Source organism: Tachysurus fulvidraco, chromosome 22, assembly GCF_022655615.1.
Source record: "Tachysurus fulvidraco isolate hzauxx_2018 chromosome 22, HZAU_PFXX_2.0, whole genome shotgun sequence".
NCBI classification, from domain to species: domain Eukaryota; kingdom Metazoa; phylum Chordata; class Actinopteri; order Siluriformes; family Bagridae; genus Tachysurus; species Tachysurus fulvidraco.
The window spans coordinates 3873340-3890209 of NC_062539.1; the positions used below are offsets into that span (position 1 = coordinate 3873340).

General features: G+C 36.0%; 1 protein-coding gene across 3 annotated transcripts in view; it reads right to left on the bottom strand.

Moving 5' to 3' along the window:
- LOC125139920 (polymeric immunoglobulin receptor-like) overlaps positions 1–8909 on the bottom strand; it is a 19925-nt gene extending 11016 nt beyond the window's left edge. The window contains exons 1-13 of one of the 3 annotated variants that reach the window (XM_047806085.1): positions 8799–8891; positions 8249–8563; positions 7872–8171; positions 7733–7790; positions 7477–7499; positions 7351–7387; positions 6717–6811; positions 5232–5287; positions 4676–4732; positions 4526–4588; positions 4142–4213; positions 3841–3900; positions 2314–3749 (exon numbers count right to left, since the gene is read on the bottom strand). In XM_047806085.1, the coding sequence (XP_047662041.1) occupies positions 3844–3900; positions 4142–4213; positions 4526–4588; positions 4676–4732; positions 5232–5287; positions 6717–6811; positions 7351–7387; positions 7477–7499; positions 7733–7790; positions 7872–8171; positions 8249–8563; positions 8799–8859 (1194 nt within the window). In that variant the 5' untranslated portion in view covers positions 8860–8891 and the 3' untranslated portion in view covers positions 2314–3749; positions 3841–3843. Of the gene's footprint in view, positions 1–2313; positions 3750–3840; positions 3901–4141; positions 4214–4525; positions 4589–4675; positions 4733–5231; positions 5288–6716; positions 6815–7350; positions 7388–7476; positions 7500–7732; positions 7791–7871; positions 8172–8248; positions 8564–8798 lie in introns of those variants that run through there. The other 2 variants (XM_047806083.1, XM_047806084.1) reach the window with 2 other exon arrangements.
- Positions 8910–16870: the final 7961 nt, after the last annotated feature.

Here is a 16870-nt window from a genome sequence, read left to right on the forward strand (position 1 = left end):
ATGCTGCCTCCTTCCTCACCTCTCACTCTGCTCTCATTCACTGACAGACCAGGATCTAAGCACAAATTATGTATGTTGTCAATTTTGTATGATTCATTTAGAATAGAAACATAATATTACTGATAAAATCAATAAGTATTTCCAGATTGCAGTTTAATACCTGATTTCACTGTGATGTAAAGAGCTTCAAGACTACATGAACTTACCGGAAATGATGAGAATAAAAATAAAAAAGCAGCTCATGTTGATTTGTTCTGATGTTGAATCAGATGTGAGGGATTCTTACGTCCTGCTTCTATGTGAAGTTGGTACTGTATCTGTAGCGGCTCAAGCAGTTCCTCTTCCTGCTCATCACACTTTGTGCTCTAAAATAAGTGTGAAGAGAAGAAGGCTGACAAAAAACACATTTATATAGCTGTTATAACTAAGACAGACTTCATTGCATACCTTGCAGTGCAGACACATGGTATACTATTCTTAGGCCTCATTGTTCCACTCAAGAAACTTAGTCTTCTTTTTAATAATTTATACTTCAATATAGAGAATTGGGTAAAAATGAAAAATTGTGAACAGAGAACAAACTTGATATGAATCTTGGTGTGATCAGTGGTGCAGTGCTAGAAGATAAGAGGAAGTGTGGTGCAGTGAGAGGTTAGAGGCTGTGGGTCTGATTTTGGCTTTGTAGACATGCCTCAGTGTTCTAAATCTGAAGTGTGTGGTTACTGGAAGCCAGTAGGGGGAAATCATAGCAATTGGTGGTTTAGGAGAACATAGGAAGGTTTTAAACAAGTCCTGTAATTGTAGAGGTGGAATGGTGCTCAGAGGCAGACCTGCCAGGAGCGAGGTGCAGTAGTTCAGTGTCGACTTATATCAAGGGACTGAACAAACACCTGAGTGGCCTGACATTTATCATAGAGACAATTAACAAGTCAGAGAAAGGGAAACTTTTTTGTACTAAACTTTATTGTAATCAACAACCAAATGTAATATTCCTTCACACAATGTTAATAGATGAATGCATGCACTTATGCTTTTTTACAGAAAAGGTCCACTGACTAAGATAAATGTTTTTTATAGATAGATAGATAGATAGATAGATAGATAGATAGATAGATAGATAGATAGATAGATAGATAGATAGATAGATAGATAGATAGATAGATCGATCGATCCAACATTCCAGCTGCTTATATTCTCTATGTCACCAAGATCATGTCCTTCAGTTGTCTGCGATACAGAACATCTCTGGCTCTCTGAAACAGAAATCACACCAGGGGTCAATCACAGTGTGTATTACAGCTCACCAGGTTACACAGAACAATAAAGAGACGAGAGATAAACACGCATTCTGTCATTGTGAACATATCTTAATAATAATTATGTAAAAATCTCTGATGAAATATGATTGGTTGATGTCAGCCCTGTTCTAGAAATATCACAGTCATCATTATAAAGCTGCTTTTGAATTAGATCAATGATACAGTATGCAAAGTTTAATGTTTTTGTGTTTCTTGTTTGTTTTTTTTCTTTCCCTCAGCAAATACAGACAGCTATTAGGCTGTAACTCTGCTCCATCAGTGTAACTAAACTCTTTACATTACAGTTGTCTGAGTGCATTAGGCCTGTGGCTGCCATGTTCTGTTGTTATTGTTTTATTTCAGTTTTATAAAATAAATCTCAATGTGTTTTGATTACTAATGAGTTTTAGTCAAAATACAGGAACAAACATTCTAGAACTTGTTCACAAAGTTCTTATACATCTTTTTGCAAATGTTCAAATTGAAGTTGGGAAACTTAATAGTCTGGCTTGCAGTTTGGATTGATTGAAAAATCATCAGAAAAATAGTTTTGACCTCAAAATGCCACTTTGGTGCTTTGACCCATATAATAATGGAGATTATGGGCAAAGCATAGAAATATTTAAAACAATAACTATTCATAACACCATCACCCAACGTGTGTGTGTGTGTGTGTGTGTGTGTGTGTGTGTGTGTGTGTGTGTGTGTGTGTGTGTGTGTGTGTGTGTGTGTGTGTGTGTGTGTGTGTGTGTGTGTGTGTGTGAGAGAGAGACAGTAGAGACAGATGAGCATCACTGACCAGAGTGATTAAACAGCTAATAGGAAGCTTAAAGACTGATGTTTTGTGGGTTGTAATGATTTTTTTTTAGATAGCAAAACTGTATTATTTATTTGTAAAAATTTGTAAAACCTCAAGCAAATAAAACAAACTCTGATTTCATTACACTTTAATAAAGAAGTACTCTTACAGTAAACATACTGTAGAATGTTTGGCAGACTCCGTTATCCAGAGTCACTTATACTATACATCTGAGCACTTGAGTGTTAACAGCCTTTCTCACAGGCCCAGAAGTGGCAGCCTGTTATTGGTGCTGGGATTTGAACTCACAACCTTCCAAGCAATTGTTCCACTACCTTCACAAACTGTCAGCTTAAGTACTGTAACCAGACGACATGTAGTTATTTACTTCATGTGTTTATTGTTTTTTTGCAAAATAATTTTTCATTATTAGTGATCTAATAATTCTATGTATGAATAAATTCTACACATTTGGTTACAGGGGTGTAAAATATCTCAGTACTTACAAATGATATGGATAGTTTTTTGTGTGATTTCCAGGCAGACCTGAATGAATTAAACATAAAGGAAATTACATTGAAAGGATGCAGCACTGAAAGCCATGTTCTAAGAAGGCCTAAACCTTTCCCTTCAGGCAGAGCTCATCTCCAATACTTTAAATTGCCAAATGTATCTCCAAAGATGCGTCAGTGTCGTCTGTGCATACGGCTCTACCTTTACTGTGGTCAAGCAGGTCATTGCTGTGTAGCCTGTCCTGAGAAAGCCACTCCATGCAGCACTAAGGTGAGCCCTGACAATTGCCCTTTTAGTGTACAATTAGAAATGTACAAACTCCTACAAAAGTTTCACCACAGCCCCTATTCTACGACAGCCAGACCCCAACCTACCATTTGTTCCACATTACAGTACAGCATGTACCCACAAGTTCTGGGTCATGAGCCTTATCCATTCAGATTGTAATCAGATTCCAGCACAGTTTATCAGAATGTCCATGCTGCTTGTGATCCGTTATCTTGAATTATTTCCTTAATTATATAAAAGAGAAGCATTTCATCTTTCAACTATATGTAAATCTTTCAGCATTTACATATAGTAAAAATTTCACCAAGTAAAGTGTTTTCCTAATCATCACTCATATTAACACTGGCTTCACTAGGCGGTTATAATAAAAGCATAGCATAGCAGTGTGTGATAATAACATGCTTTAATTTAAAATCAGAAGATATTTTTTCCTACAGGTTTTTACTCATTAAGCGTTGTGGGTTCTGCAGTGTGTTATGTTGTACACTAATGTTGACTGTAGACCATGTGAACAGAAATGATAAGAGCTAATGTAAAAGAATTTTGAGTTAAAATATAATGAAATAAAAACATGAAATATAAACACTATAAACACATTTCAGATCAAGCAAAAGACAAAAAAATGAAAGTACAGAAGAGAATATGTGAAAACTGATAGCTACAGTGAGGAAACTGTTATTTTTTTTCTGAATGACGGAGGGTCATGTGACTGTGATGTAAGTCTGTGGAGTGAGTGTGGGGCATGTTGTCCTTGTCCTGACTGGGATTTTATCTGTAAGGATATTGAGGATGGACACACGACCCAGTAGAGATCCCTGAGGCCCCACAGCCAGTGGACAGTAAGTCATCCTCTAAAGAGAATAAATCCAATTGCTGTGTGAAAGGTTTGTAATTTTACTTTACATATTTGAGTGGGTTAAGTATACATTTTTAATCACAAACCTCTTACTGGTAAACCTCATAGCTGTAGAGGGTCTCATTAGTGACATCATTTGGAGAAACCTAGAACAGGATATGAATAAAGTCCCTGGCAGATTAGTGAGTAAAGTGTTTATTATCAGTTTATACACATAGATCTGTAGCTTGGACTGAACTGGAACAGACTCCATTTAACAGAATTTACTCATTTTAGAAGCAGTGTTTACAGAGCTGTAGGTCACATCCTGTTTATTATAGTAATAATAATAATAATAATAATAGAAAAAAATAATGTAGACTTGGACCAGTGCATTGCCATCTTTACCTTTGGCTTGCGTTTAGCCACAGTGCTGTATGTAATGGAGTCTTCATCTGTAAAAGTGGCCTGTTTTTTACTCTAAACAACACACACACACACACACACACACACACACACACACACACACACACACACACACACACACACACACACACACACACACACACACAAAGATTTGTTTTAAATTATTATAATTATAATAGAGATTCTTGGTTAGGACAAAAAAAAATCACATGAGTGCTTTGTAAATTTAAACAGACTTTATGAGACATTGCATCATCAGAGTATAAATACAGAAAATAATATGAAACCCAGAACAGATGAAGACAATAGGACAACAAATCAGTAATAGAAATATGTAGAATTGGATCAATGGATTGCCATCTTTACCTTTGTAGCCACAGTGCTGTATATAATCAAGTCTTCAGCAGTACAAGTGGGCTTATTCTTAGCCTAAACCACCAAGAACAACAAGAACAACAACAATAATCATCATTATCTTCATTTAAATGCAGAATTGTACCAACGTATTGATCTTACCTTTGGCTTAGAAACAGCAACTGTGCTGTATACAATGGAGTCTTCATCAGTGTTCGCCTGTTTCACACACACACACACACACACACACACACACACACACACACACACACACACACACACACACACACACACACACACACACACACACACACACACACACACACACACACACACATTCTATTCTTTTTATAATGTATTATTATTAATATAGTTTATTAAATCTATTATTAACATTAATGTAACTGTAATCTGAATTCACTTAATCAAAATGACATATTTTATTTATTTATTATTATTTTTAATTTTATCTTTATTTAAAAAAAATGCAAACATATGTAAAATGTTAAAACTGCCATCCCTCTGGGGTATGTCTGTGGCCAGAGTTTTAACAAATGTGAATGCTTTAATTTCTTCTTTCCTGTAAACAGTTGTAGGATCTCTCAGCCTGAAAAGATTTTATTTACTGTTAAGTAACAGCACTGATGAGAAATTGTGGTGATGATGTTCATTAAAAGTGCTAAAAGGTAATAAATAAGACATAAGACACAGTACTAACTGTGGGAACAGTGGTGTCATTGCTCCTCTCTCTGATCCTGGGTTGTTTCTCTAACTCTGGAATAGAGAATTAATAAAACAAACAAACAAACAAACAAACAAACAAACAAACAAATAAATAAAAATTTACACATAGTCAACTGAATTCAATATTTATTGAATTGTATTCAATTAAAACAATAAATAAATGAATTAATAATAATAATAATAATAATAATAATAATAATAATAATAATAATAATAATAATAATAATAATTCTCGGGCCGGCCACGACTGAGGTGCCCTTGAGCAAGGCACCGAATCCCCCCCAACTGCTCCCCGGGCGCCGCAGCATAAATGGCTGCCCACTGCTCCGGGTGTGTGTTCACGGTGTGTGTGTTCACTACTGTGTGTGTGCACTTTGGATGGGTTAAATGCAGGTAACGAATTTTGAGTATGGGTCACCGTACTTAGGCGTATGTCACTTCACATTATTGTTATCATACATTTGTGCCACTAGAGGGCACCATCACCTCACCTATATTTACATTTAAATTCTTCCTAATCTTTACACTCATGTTCTGTGTACATCTGTGGAGCTCAAACATTTTCTGCTAACTTTGGCTGATTTTCAAGCCCCATCTGTCCTCCATCACCCCACGAAATGGTGATGAAATACTCCAAGTTTACAAGGTCTAATTTATTGAAATATCAAGTTCTAAATCAATAAAATTAAACAGCATGAAGTTCCAAAATAGAAGAAATAAAAGTGCAGTCGTGTTTCACTTTATGTTGAGTTAAAACACACATGGGTCTGGGTTTTGTCGGGGTTTTGGTGTTTGTTTGTGGTCCATGTCACACATTTAGACACTGATGTTGTTATGCCCACTACATACACTACTGCCTCTCTATGTGATAGAGGTTTTTAAAATTATTCTGTTGTAAATATCTTCCTAACATTAAACTGTCATTTTCCAGCTATTTTTCTTTTCGGTGTCCTAAATGATGTTTTACTTTAAATGCTTTAATGGCTCATTTGTTTGTTTATGGTTGCTTTGAGTGTATTAACTTTATTATCAATAAAGAAAAGCATTAATGAAGATAGACAAAAAAAAAAAAACCATCACACCAGCAATCAACATTATCTCCAGAGGAAAAAGACAAGTTATATTCATGACATTATAGACAAATTCAGTGTAAAGGCTCAGGCTGTAATAACTGGTGAGTTTACAATCGGTGTATGTGACTTTCTTCCCCTCTGTTCTCCTGTTTTCTATTTGCCCACAGATTCTAGGTGCACTGTGTTTGACTCCTGACTGATTTATCTGACTGTCAAACCTTTGAATCTGTCCTCTGGTTGTATGAACACTGTATTATATTTGATTGTGTTGAATTTCTTGTTAATGAACCTCCAGTGAATGGATTTTCACATCTCAGACCTGCGCATTTGAAATAATAGAAGAATGAGAACTAATTCAAAACTACAGACACACCAGGGACACTTACCACATTTCTTTCTGAGCATACAGATGATGATGACCAGTATCACCAGTGGCAGAAGAAGGGCCACCAGGTACCAATGGTTCAGGGTCCAATCCAAACTACTGACAAACATTTGAAGCATTATTTAGCACAGACTGGCTGAATCAACTGCAGTGAAGATATTCATGTTAATTTAGTTCATCATTAATCATCATGCATTAATAATCCTTTATCATCAGTAGTTAAATCATTAAATCCTATTGGCATGTTCTCTAGTTAGGCAGAAGTAGAAAGTATCAAACTATTACAATATTTACAAATATTTTAAACGTTCTACTTTAATAAAGTACTGTACCAAGAGTACATGTAGTTATTTTATTACTTTATACCTGTGGTGTAAATTGTCATGAAATATAAAATGATTTTAGTAGAAAATTTTCTTTCCTAAATCTGGTACTCATTGATTTCATGTGTATTTACATAAGATCATGTGACATGAGAAAGTTTCAACAAGCAAGAAATGATCATGTAATGTTCACATGTTTGTCTTTGAATAAAGCAACAAATGTACATGTCTCTAAAACTGCAGAGAAAAACATCATGGTCTAAAGTGTTCAACATTTTCTGTAAGAGAGAATAAAGATGTGTTTGTACTAACGTGGTTTCATTACGGCTGGGAACTGATGTCACAAACACTGTGAGTGAGAAACAACTCAGATTAGTAACATGTGTTAAGATTAACTGATACACTAATTTTCTTCCAAATATGTAAATCTGATGTTACCTGAAATGTGCTTTGAGTCAGATCTGTTTACAACATAGAAAAATAAAGTAAGTTTGGTCACTTGAAATATTTTTCCTTCATTCATATACATTAGCTCATGGTGATTACCTCTCAGACAGATTTATAGTGATATCTAATTTTTTATGAGGTTTATTTTTCACATCACTTCCATCTTTGAAAAAGTTCATAAATATAAAGCACGTAAAACTGCAGAGGAAAACACCATGCCTAAATAACATGAAGCTTTCCTACTTACGTGTACGTATTGTCTTGATGAGAGGTTGTAGTCACTGTTGTAGTATTTGATGTAGTGACTGTTGTCAAAACAAAGTAAAATAATCAGTGTGATTTCTCTCTCATCATTTGTTAAAGTTGATCAGTGTTTGTGATAATACCTGGAGGTGGATCACTGACACTGATGTGAACAGGAACCTGCAGATCTCCTGCACTGCACCAGTACCATCCAGCATCACTCTTCTTCAGTCCACTCATCTTCACACTGAAGGATCTTCTCCCAACATCACTGATGTACACTGCTGAATTCTGGGATGTTTCAGTCCTCACTGTGTTGCATTGTCCATCTTTAAATCTGCACCACTGCTTCTGTGTATTCTGATACGCAGCACTGTAGAGACACTGGACTGTGATGCTGCTTCCTTCCTCACCTCTCACTCTGCTCTCCCTCACTGACAGATCTGAATAAATAGGCAGTAAATGAGTGGTGTAAGGGAATTTATAACAATTATAATTCTGATTCATTTCAGTTTCTTACCTTGACTAACCGTAAGGTACAAATATTCCCGGTCATCCAGCTGCCATTTATCCCCAATTTCTGCAGCACACCAACCCGTTCCAGACTCAGAGACAGAGTTCAGTTCAACTGTCAACAAATTCTGCTCTGGATGATCAATGACTGATGGATTTCCACTTGAGTTTGCATAGGCTACAATACTGCAGGTAGACCAATAGTTCCCTTTGCACCAGTATTTACTGTTTGCTTTGTACTTCTCATCATAAAGACATGGAATAGTGACAGATCCTCCTCTTTTTACAGCTACATTTTTCAGTGTCCTCATGCTCTCTACCTCTGCATGCAAGCCACATTAGGAAGCAGTATTAGCGTTACTCAGATACTGAATCAGGACGATCAGAACATTCACGAATCACTGTGTCACTACTGAGGTACATTTAATCTACCAGTGATGAAAGCTGTTAACATCCACTGCTCCATGAAAGGAAATAAACAACAAGAGCTTCTTTAACCCTTTAGAAAATGAAGGATACCCAGACAGTATATGAGAATGATAGAGTTTTAGTCTTACCTGATATACAGAGGAAAAACCCAAGGAGAGTTACAGAACCACATAGTGAGTAAAAGCTCATGTTTCTCTAAGAGACTTGCATGACAAATACTCTTCCTGCTTGTGGCTGATGTTAATTTGTACTAGCTGACTTCCTGTTTTTTCTTTTTTTTTATCTCATACTGTTATTGTGAGGTAGTTCGGATAAGCGGTAGAAAATGAATGAATGAATGTTTTTTTATTTATAAAAGTAATAAAGCAGGAAAAACAGACAGACGGCAAGTTTTATTTTTAAATATTTTTTTATTTTTTATTCCTCCCCAAGTGACACAGCAGTTCAGACATCTAGGGGAAGTTTAATGAGGAGGCAAAACAGAGAAGAGACGGTGAGATCAGTGGAGCAGTGCTAGAAGATCAGAGGGAGTGAGGTGTAGTGAGGGGTGTGATAGAGGCTACTGGTCTGTTTTTGGCTCTGTGTGCAAGCCTCAATGTTTTACTATTGATGTATGGAAGTCTGTAGGGGGAAAATATAACAATGGTGTGGTTTGAGAGAACATAGGAAGGTTTTAAACAAGTCCTGCAGCTGAATTCAGGATCAGTTGTAGAGGTGGAATGGTGCTCAGAGGCAGACCTGCCAGGAGCGAGGTGCAGTAGTCCAGCTGCTTATATTCTCGATGTCACCAAGATCACGTCCTTCAGTTGTCTGCGATACAGAACATCTCTGGCTCTCTGAAACAGAAAACACACCAGGGGTCAATCACAGTGTGTATTACAGCTCACCAGGTTACACAGAACAATAAAGAGACAAGAGATGAACATGTATCCGTCATTGTGATCATATCTGAATGATAATTATGTGAAATGTCTTATATAATTTGATTCGTTGATTCTATATATATATATTCTAAAAGTATCACAAGCCATCATTATAAAGCTGCTTTTGGATAAGAACAATTATACAGTTTTTTAATTAAATCTCAATGTGTATTAATTATTAATGAGTTTTTTAATGAGTTTTTCAAAATACAGGAAAAAAATGTAATTACCAAAAAAAATCATCAGAAAAAATCAACATCTACATGCCACTTTGGTGCTTTGGCCATTATAATAATGGCGATTATGGGCAAAGTATAGAAACATTAACAAAAATAACAATCCACAACACCTTCATACAGCCTGTGTGTGTGTGTGTGTGTGTGTGTGTGTGTGTGTGTGTGTGTGTGTGTGTGTGTGTGTGTGTGTGTGTGTGTGTGTGTGTGTGTGTGTGTGTGTGTGTGTGTGTGTGTGTGTGTGTGTGTGTGTGTGTGTTTGTGTGTGTGTGTGTGTGTGTAGCTGTATGTGTCTGTATGTGTCTGTGTGTGTATGTGCATGTGTGTCTGCATGTGTATGTTTATGGGTCTGTGTGTGTATCTTTATGTGTGTGTACATGTGTGTGTGTATGTGCATGTGTGTGTGCACGTGTGTCTTTGTCTATGTCTGTCTGTGTGTATGTCTATGAGTGTGTGTGTCTGTGTGTATGCGTGTGTGTCTGTGTGTATTTGCATGCATGTGTACTGTATGTGTGTGCATGTGTGTGTGTGTGTGCATGCATGTGTAAGTGCATGCTTGTGTATTTGTCTGTGTGTGTCTATATGTGTGTATGTGTCTGTGTGTATGTCTGTGTATGTGCATGTGTGTCTGTTTTTGTGTTTGTGTATGTGCATGCGTGTGTATGTGCATGCGTGTGTATGTGTACGTGTGTGTAATAGCACTTCCTTCCCAGTTTGTTGCAGGGCTATCAAGTGTCACACATTCAGCATGACAGACACTCATTTGGGTTTTTTGTCACGCTCTCTCGCCACACATCCCGCCACACATTTACAGTCCCTTCTTAATGTTAATAATACGAGTCGTAATCTGCGCTCTAGCCGATTCTTTAATTTCTGCATTCCTAAAGTCCGTACGTCCTTTGGTCGATGCTCTTTTCAGTTTTCTGCTGCATATGATTGGAATCATCTGCAGCGGACTCTTAAGCTTAGTTAATGTATATCGCTTTCTTTCATTAAATATTCAGTTCAGTCACTAACTCAAGATCACTGTACTTGTTTTTAGTATTTTGTTTGTTTTTACATGTCATTGTTTATAGCTGTGTTTGTGTATTGTATTTGTTTTATGTTGCGTCTTTGTCAGGTCGTCATTGTAAATGAGAACTGCTTCTCAACTGACTCACCTGGTTAAATAAAGAATGAAAACTTGGAATTTCTCGCGCAGAAAAACTTTTTGACTATTTATCATATATTTAATATGCTGCAGCGGCCAAAATGTATCTGTCCGCACCGCTGTCTCTATGGAACCATGCAGGAATCAAGCGCGTCTCCCCTGTAGTTCTTAGTCGACCCTGACACTTATCAGCCAATCAAAAAAAGCGGCTACACAATCAGAAAATAACACTATCTGGGTAAGATTTAACGCAACAACCAATGAAAAAAAAAAACAAAACAGAGAGGGTATTTTTGATGGTCGGTTTGAATAAAACCTCAACATGAAACAGCTTGTCTCTGGACAGGACATTGTCCTCAATCATGACCCTAAAATTGGCTGGGCTTCAGTCGAACTGTTTTAAATAGGAGCAACATTACAAATGATAGAGTCCAAAAAGGCAACAAACAACACCAGTCTGTCTCTCTAGCTCTCTCTCGCTCTCTCTCGCTCTCACACACAAATTAATGGAATTTGAACATGGAAATTGAACAAATAGCCTACTTTGAATTTGGTTAAACTGTGGTCAGTGATCCTTACCAAACATAACAACACCCCCATTATTGTTTTTTTTTTTTTTTCCCCTGGGGGGCACTTTTGCCTGCCTTCAAAACTTGAGAGCTCCGTTGTTGTTGTTTGTGTATATATATATATATATATATATATATATATATATATATATATATATATATATATATATATATATATATATATATATATATTATATGTTATATATTATATTATATTATATGTATATTATATATTATATATATATATATAAAACTTTGTGTGTCTGTGTGTGTGCTTTGTCAGCTATTGACACTAAACATTAAGATTATAAATAATTACTCGTCCACTTTAAACCTTCTATAAGCACAGACTGGTCACATGATCACATTTTTACACAGAGACCCTGCACCATCACAGGGAAGCATTTGCACTTGTTAAGTGACTGATGTCTCTGGATCACAGTTTCTGAAATGCATTATAGGTTATATGGTAAAACAACCAGGTTATAACTGTAAAAAGAGCTCTTAAAGATAGAGCACAACCTCAGAAATCGGTAGGTTTCGTTGACTTTGGAGCGCTTTTTCTCTATTTTCATTAAAAGTATTAAACCCAGATGCTACCAGGAAGTTCATCAGGTTTCACACAATCACTCAGCACAGAGACTTGAACCTGCAGTACATTTTATTTCTAATATTACTTAACTATTTGGCAACATTCATGCAGACTGTGTGAAGAGTTTTGAAAATGTGGTTTCGGTATTGAACAATGCTTGTTTGCAACTGAAAAAAAAACTTTATTGAATTTTAGTCAAAGTACAGGAAAAAAATGTAATTACCAAAAAAATCATCAGAAAAAAATAGTTTGACATCAACATGCCACTTTGGTGCTTTGACCCATATAATAATGGAGATTATGGGCAAAGTATAGAAACATTAACAATAACAATCCACAACACCATCATCCAGCTTCTGTGTGTATGTGTGTGTGTCTTAGTGTGTGCATGCGTGTGTGCCTGTGTGTGTTTGTGTATGTACATGTGTGTGTATGTGTTTGCCTTTGTGTGTGTATGTGCATGCGTGCGTACTGTATGTGTGTGCATGTGTGTGTGTATGTGTGTGTGGGTGTACAGTATGGGCTTGTGTGTAATAGCACTTCCTTCCCTGTTTGTTGTATGTACTGTATGTAGAGTATATAAAAAAAATTCTTTGTGTCTGTGTGTCTTTGTACTGTATGCGTGTCTGTGTGTATGTGCATGCGCTTGTATGTGTGTGTGTCTGTGTGTATGTGTGCGTGCATCCGTGTGTAAATGTGTCTGTGTGTGTGTCTGTGTATGCATGTGTGTCTGTATGTGTGCATGTAATAATAATAATACATTTTATTTAAAGGTGCCTTTCTGAACACTCAAGGTCACCGTACAAAAGAAGGAGAAAAACAACAACAACAACAACAACATATATATATATATATATATATATATATATATATATATATATATATATATATATATATATATGTTGTTGTTGTTGTTGTTGTTTTTCTCCTTCTTTTGTACGGTGACCTTGAGTGTATATATATATATGTAGTTATAAAATAGTTAGAAATACAAATTGGACCAACATTACAAATCATGATGTAGAATAAGCTAAACAGATGAGTGTGTGTGTGTGTCTGTGTATGTGCATGCGTGTGTATGTGTGTGTCTGTGTATGTGTGTGTGTGTGTGTTAGTCTGTGTGTATTTGTATATTTTTATGGGTGTGTGTGCATGTGTGTGTTTTTGTGTATATGTGTGTGTATGAGTGTCTGTATGTTTATGTAAGTGTGTTTGTGTGTGTGTATGTGTCTGTGTGTTTGTTTGTATGTATGAGTGTATGTGTCTGTGCATGTGTGTGTGTGTGTGTGTGTGAATTTATGTGTGTGTGTTTGTGCGTGAATTTATGTGTGTGTGTGTGTGTTTGTGTGTATGTATGAATGTGTGTGTGCTTGTGTTTGTGTGTGTGTTTCCTTATTTTGTTCATCTTCTAATATGAATCATCCCTCCAGTGACGTCTAGTTCCTTTACAGTACTGAAGTACATGGTTCACTGTACTGGTACTTTCTTTGGTTATAAATCATCCAAAGTATTTTTTTCTCCTACATCTCAAAGTACATTGAATGTTTTTTCCTCTTAGTTAGTTAGTTAGTTAGTTAGTTAATAAAACATTCAGCTTCTGCACTTCAGGCACCAGATGTTGTCTGAGACAGTGGAGACAGATGAGCATCACTGACCAAAGTGACTATCTTTATTCTATTGCAATCTTACAGACTGAAGTTTTTGGGGTATTTTTCTCTGTAATGTTGTAATATGAAAAAAAAAAGTTTTTAAATAGACAAACTGTATTATTCATTTGAAAAAAAAAAATAAAGAAATCAAGAAAAAGAAAAACAAAAGAACTGTGATTTCTGATTACCCTCACAAACTGTCAGCTTAAGTGCTATAACCAGACAACATGTAGTTATTTACTTCCCTCACTGGTGCACATTATCATGACGGATGATTTCATGTGTATTTACATAATCCCATGTGACAAGAGAACGTTTCTATAAGGACGAAAGTATCATGTGTAATAATCACCTGTTCACTTACTGCTTAAATACTGCAGGGTTTGGGTTTGAACTCTAAGCACATGTTCATCTTTTCAATAAAGCAACAAATTTACATATCTATAAAACTGCAGAGAAAAACATCATGGTCTAAAGTGTTCAGCATTTTCTGCAAGAGAGAATAAAGGTGTTTTAGCACTTATGTGGTTTCATCACTGCTGATGTAGTATTTGTACACACCATTGTAGTATTTGATGTAGTGACTGTTGTCAAAACAAAGTAAAATAATCAGTGTGATTTCTCTCTCATTTTTTGTTAAAGTTGATCAGTGTTTGTGATAATACCTGGAGGTGGATCACTGACACTGATGTGAACAGGAACCTGCAGATCTCCTGCACTGCACCAGTACCATCCAGCATCACTCTTCTTCAGTCTGCTCATCGTCACACTGAAGGACCTTCTCCCATCATCACTGATGTACGCTGCTGAACAGTGGAATGTTTTTATCCCCACTGTGTTGCATTGTTCATCTTTGAATCTGCACCACTGCTTCTGTGTATTCTGATACTCAGCAGTATAGAGACACTGGACTGTGACGCTGCCTTCTTGCTCCAATCATGTCTTCTTTTTAATAATATCAGTGTTGTATAAAGTACTAGAAAGCAATACTTGAGTAAAAGTACAAGTATCGTACTAAAAAAAGACTTTGGTAGAAGTGAAAGTCACCTTTTAGAATATTACTCAAGTAAAAGTCTTAAAGTATCTGATATTTACTGTACATAAATATCAAAAGTCATTTTCTGATATTTAATGTACTTAAGTATTTGAAGTAAAAGTACAAAGTAAAATTTTAGTGATTTTCGGTAGGCATAAGAGCAGGGGCGGCTCTAGGGTTTCATCTTTAGGGGGTTTTAGCCCTCAGTGACAATTTAAAGCAAGAAGAGTTTTATATTATATGACTACATAGTAAGCCAAAAGTTATGGTATTATTTAAAATGGCAAAAGTGGACAAAATGTTATGCATTATGTAATGATGCCAGTCTTGAATCAAATCAGTTCATGAATGTGTGCATTCTACAAACAGTGTGAATGCAGTCATTAATAAACAAATATTCACAAGACAAAGACCAAATCAATAAATGTTATTTTTATTTAGTATTGATATTGCTTTAATATTTTGTTTGTGCTATTACTACTCTGGTAATAAGAATAGTGACATTTCACTGCTTTTGGTTGCTTTTGGTTGCCGCCGTTATAGATAAACGCCTCCAGCTCTGACTGCGCGTGCACGCTGCGCGTACCTGTGCTTCTCCGTAGAGCGTGCGGAGCTGTGTAATGTAATCTAGGAGCAGTGATTCGCCAAATCTCCCTTATTGCAGTCACACACATTTCTTCTGATTTTATTTTGTAGTAACGAGTAACGAAGATGCTTAGTGGAAATATAACGGAGTAAAAGTATACATTTTATCTAGGAAATGTAGTGGAGTAAAAGTGAAAGTTGACATAAATTTAAATAGTGAAGTAAAGTACAGATACGTGACATTTCTACTTAAGTACAGTAACAAAGTATTTGTACTCCGTTACATTACAACACTGAATAATATGTACTTCAATATATAGAATTGGAGAAGAATTTTGAACTAATTGTGCACAGAGAAGAAACTTGATATGAATCTTGGTGTGATCAGTGGTTCAGTGCTAGAAGATAAGAGGGAGTGTGGTGCAGTGAGAGGTGTATTAATTACTTTGATTTTTGAGGCTGCGGGTCTGATTTTGGCTTTGTAGACATGCCTCAGTGTTATAAATCTGAAGTGTGTGGCTACTAAAAGCCAGTATGGGGAGAAATATAACAATGGGGTGGTTTAGGAGCACATAGGAAGGTTTTAAACAGGTCCTGCAGCTACATTCAGGATCAGAGGTGGAATGGTGCTCAGGGGCAGACCTGCCAGGAGCGAGGTGCAGTAGTCCAGTGTCGACATATATCAAGGGACTGAACAAACACCTGAGTGGCCTGACATTTATCATAGAGACAATTAACAATTCAGAGAAAGGTAAACTTTTTTGTAATAAACTTTATTGTAATCAACAACTCAATGTAATATTCCTTTACACAATGTTATTAGATGAATGGATGCAGTTATGATTTTTTACAGAGAAGGTCTATTATCTAAGATAATACTTCTTGATGGATGGATGGATGGATGGATGGATGGATGGATGGATGCATGGATGGATGGATAGATAACCTATATATCCTATAACATATCTTAATAATAATGATATAAAAATCTCTGATGAAATATGACTGGTTGATGTCAGCCCTGTTCTAGAAATATCACAGTCATCATTATAAAGCTGCTTTTGAATTAGATCAATGATACAGTATGCAAAGTTTAATGTTTTTGTGTTTCTTGTTTGTATTTTTTTTCTTTCCCTCTGCAAATACAGACAGCTATTAGGCTGTAACTCTGCTCCATCAGTGTAACTAAACTCTTTACATTACAGTTGTCTGAGTGCATTAGGCCTGTGGCTGCCATGTTCTGTTGTTATTGTTTTATTTCAGTTTTATAAATTAAATCTCAATGTGTTTTGATTACTAATGAGTTTTTAGTCAAAATACAGGGGAAATATTCCAGAACTTGTTCACAAAGTTCTTATACATCTTTTTGCAAATGTTGAAGTTGGGAAACTTAATAGTCTGGCTTGCAGTTTGGATTGATTGAAAAATCATCAGAAAAATAGTTTTGACCTCAAAATGCCACT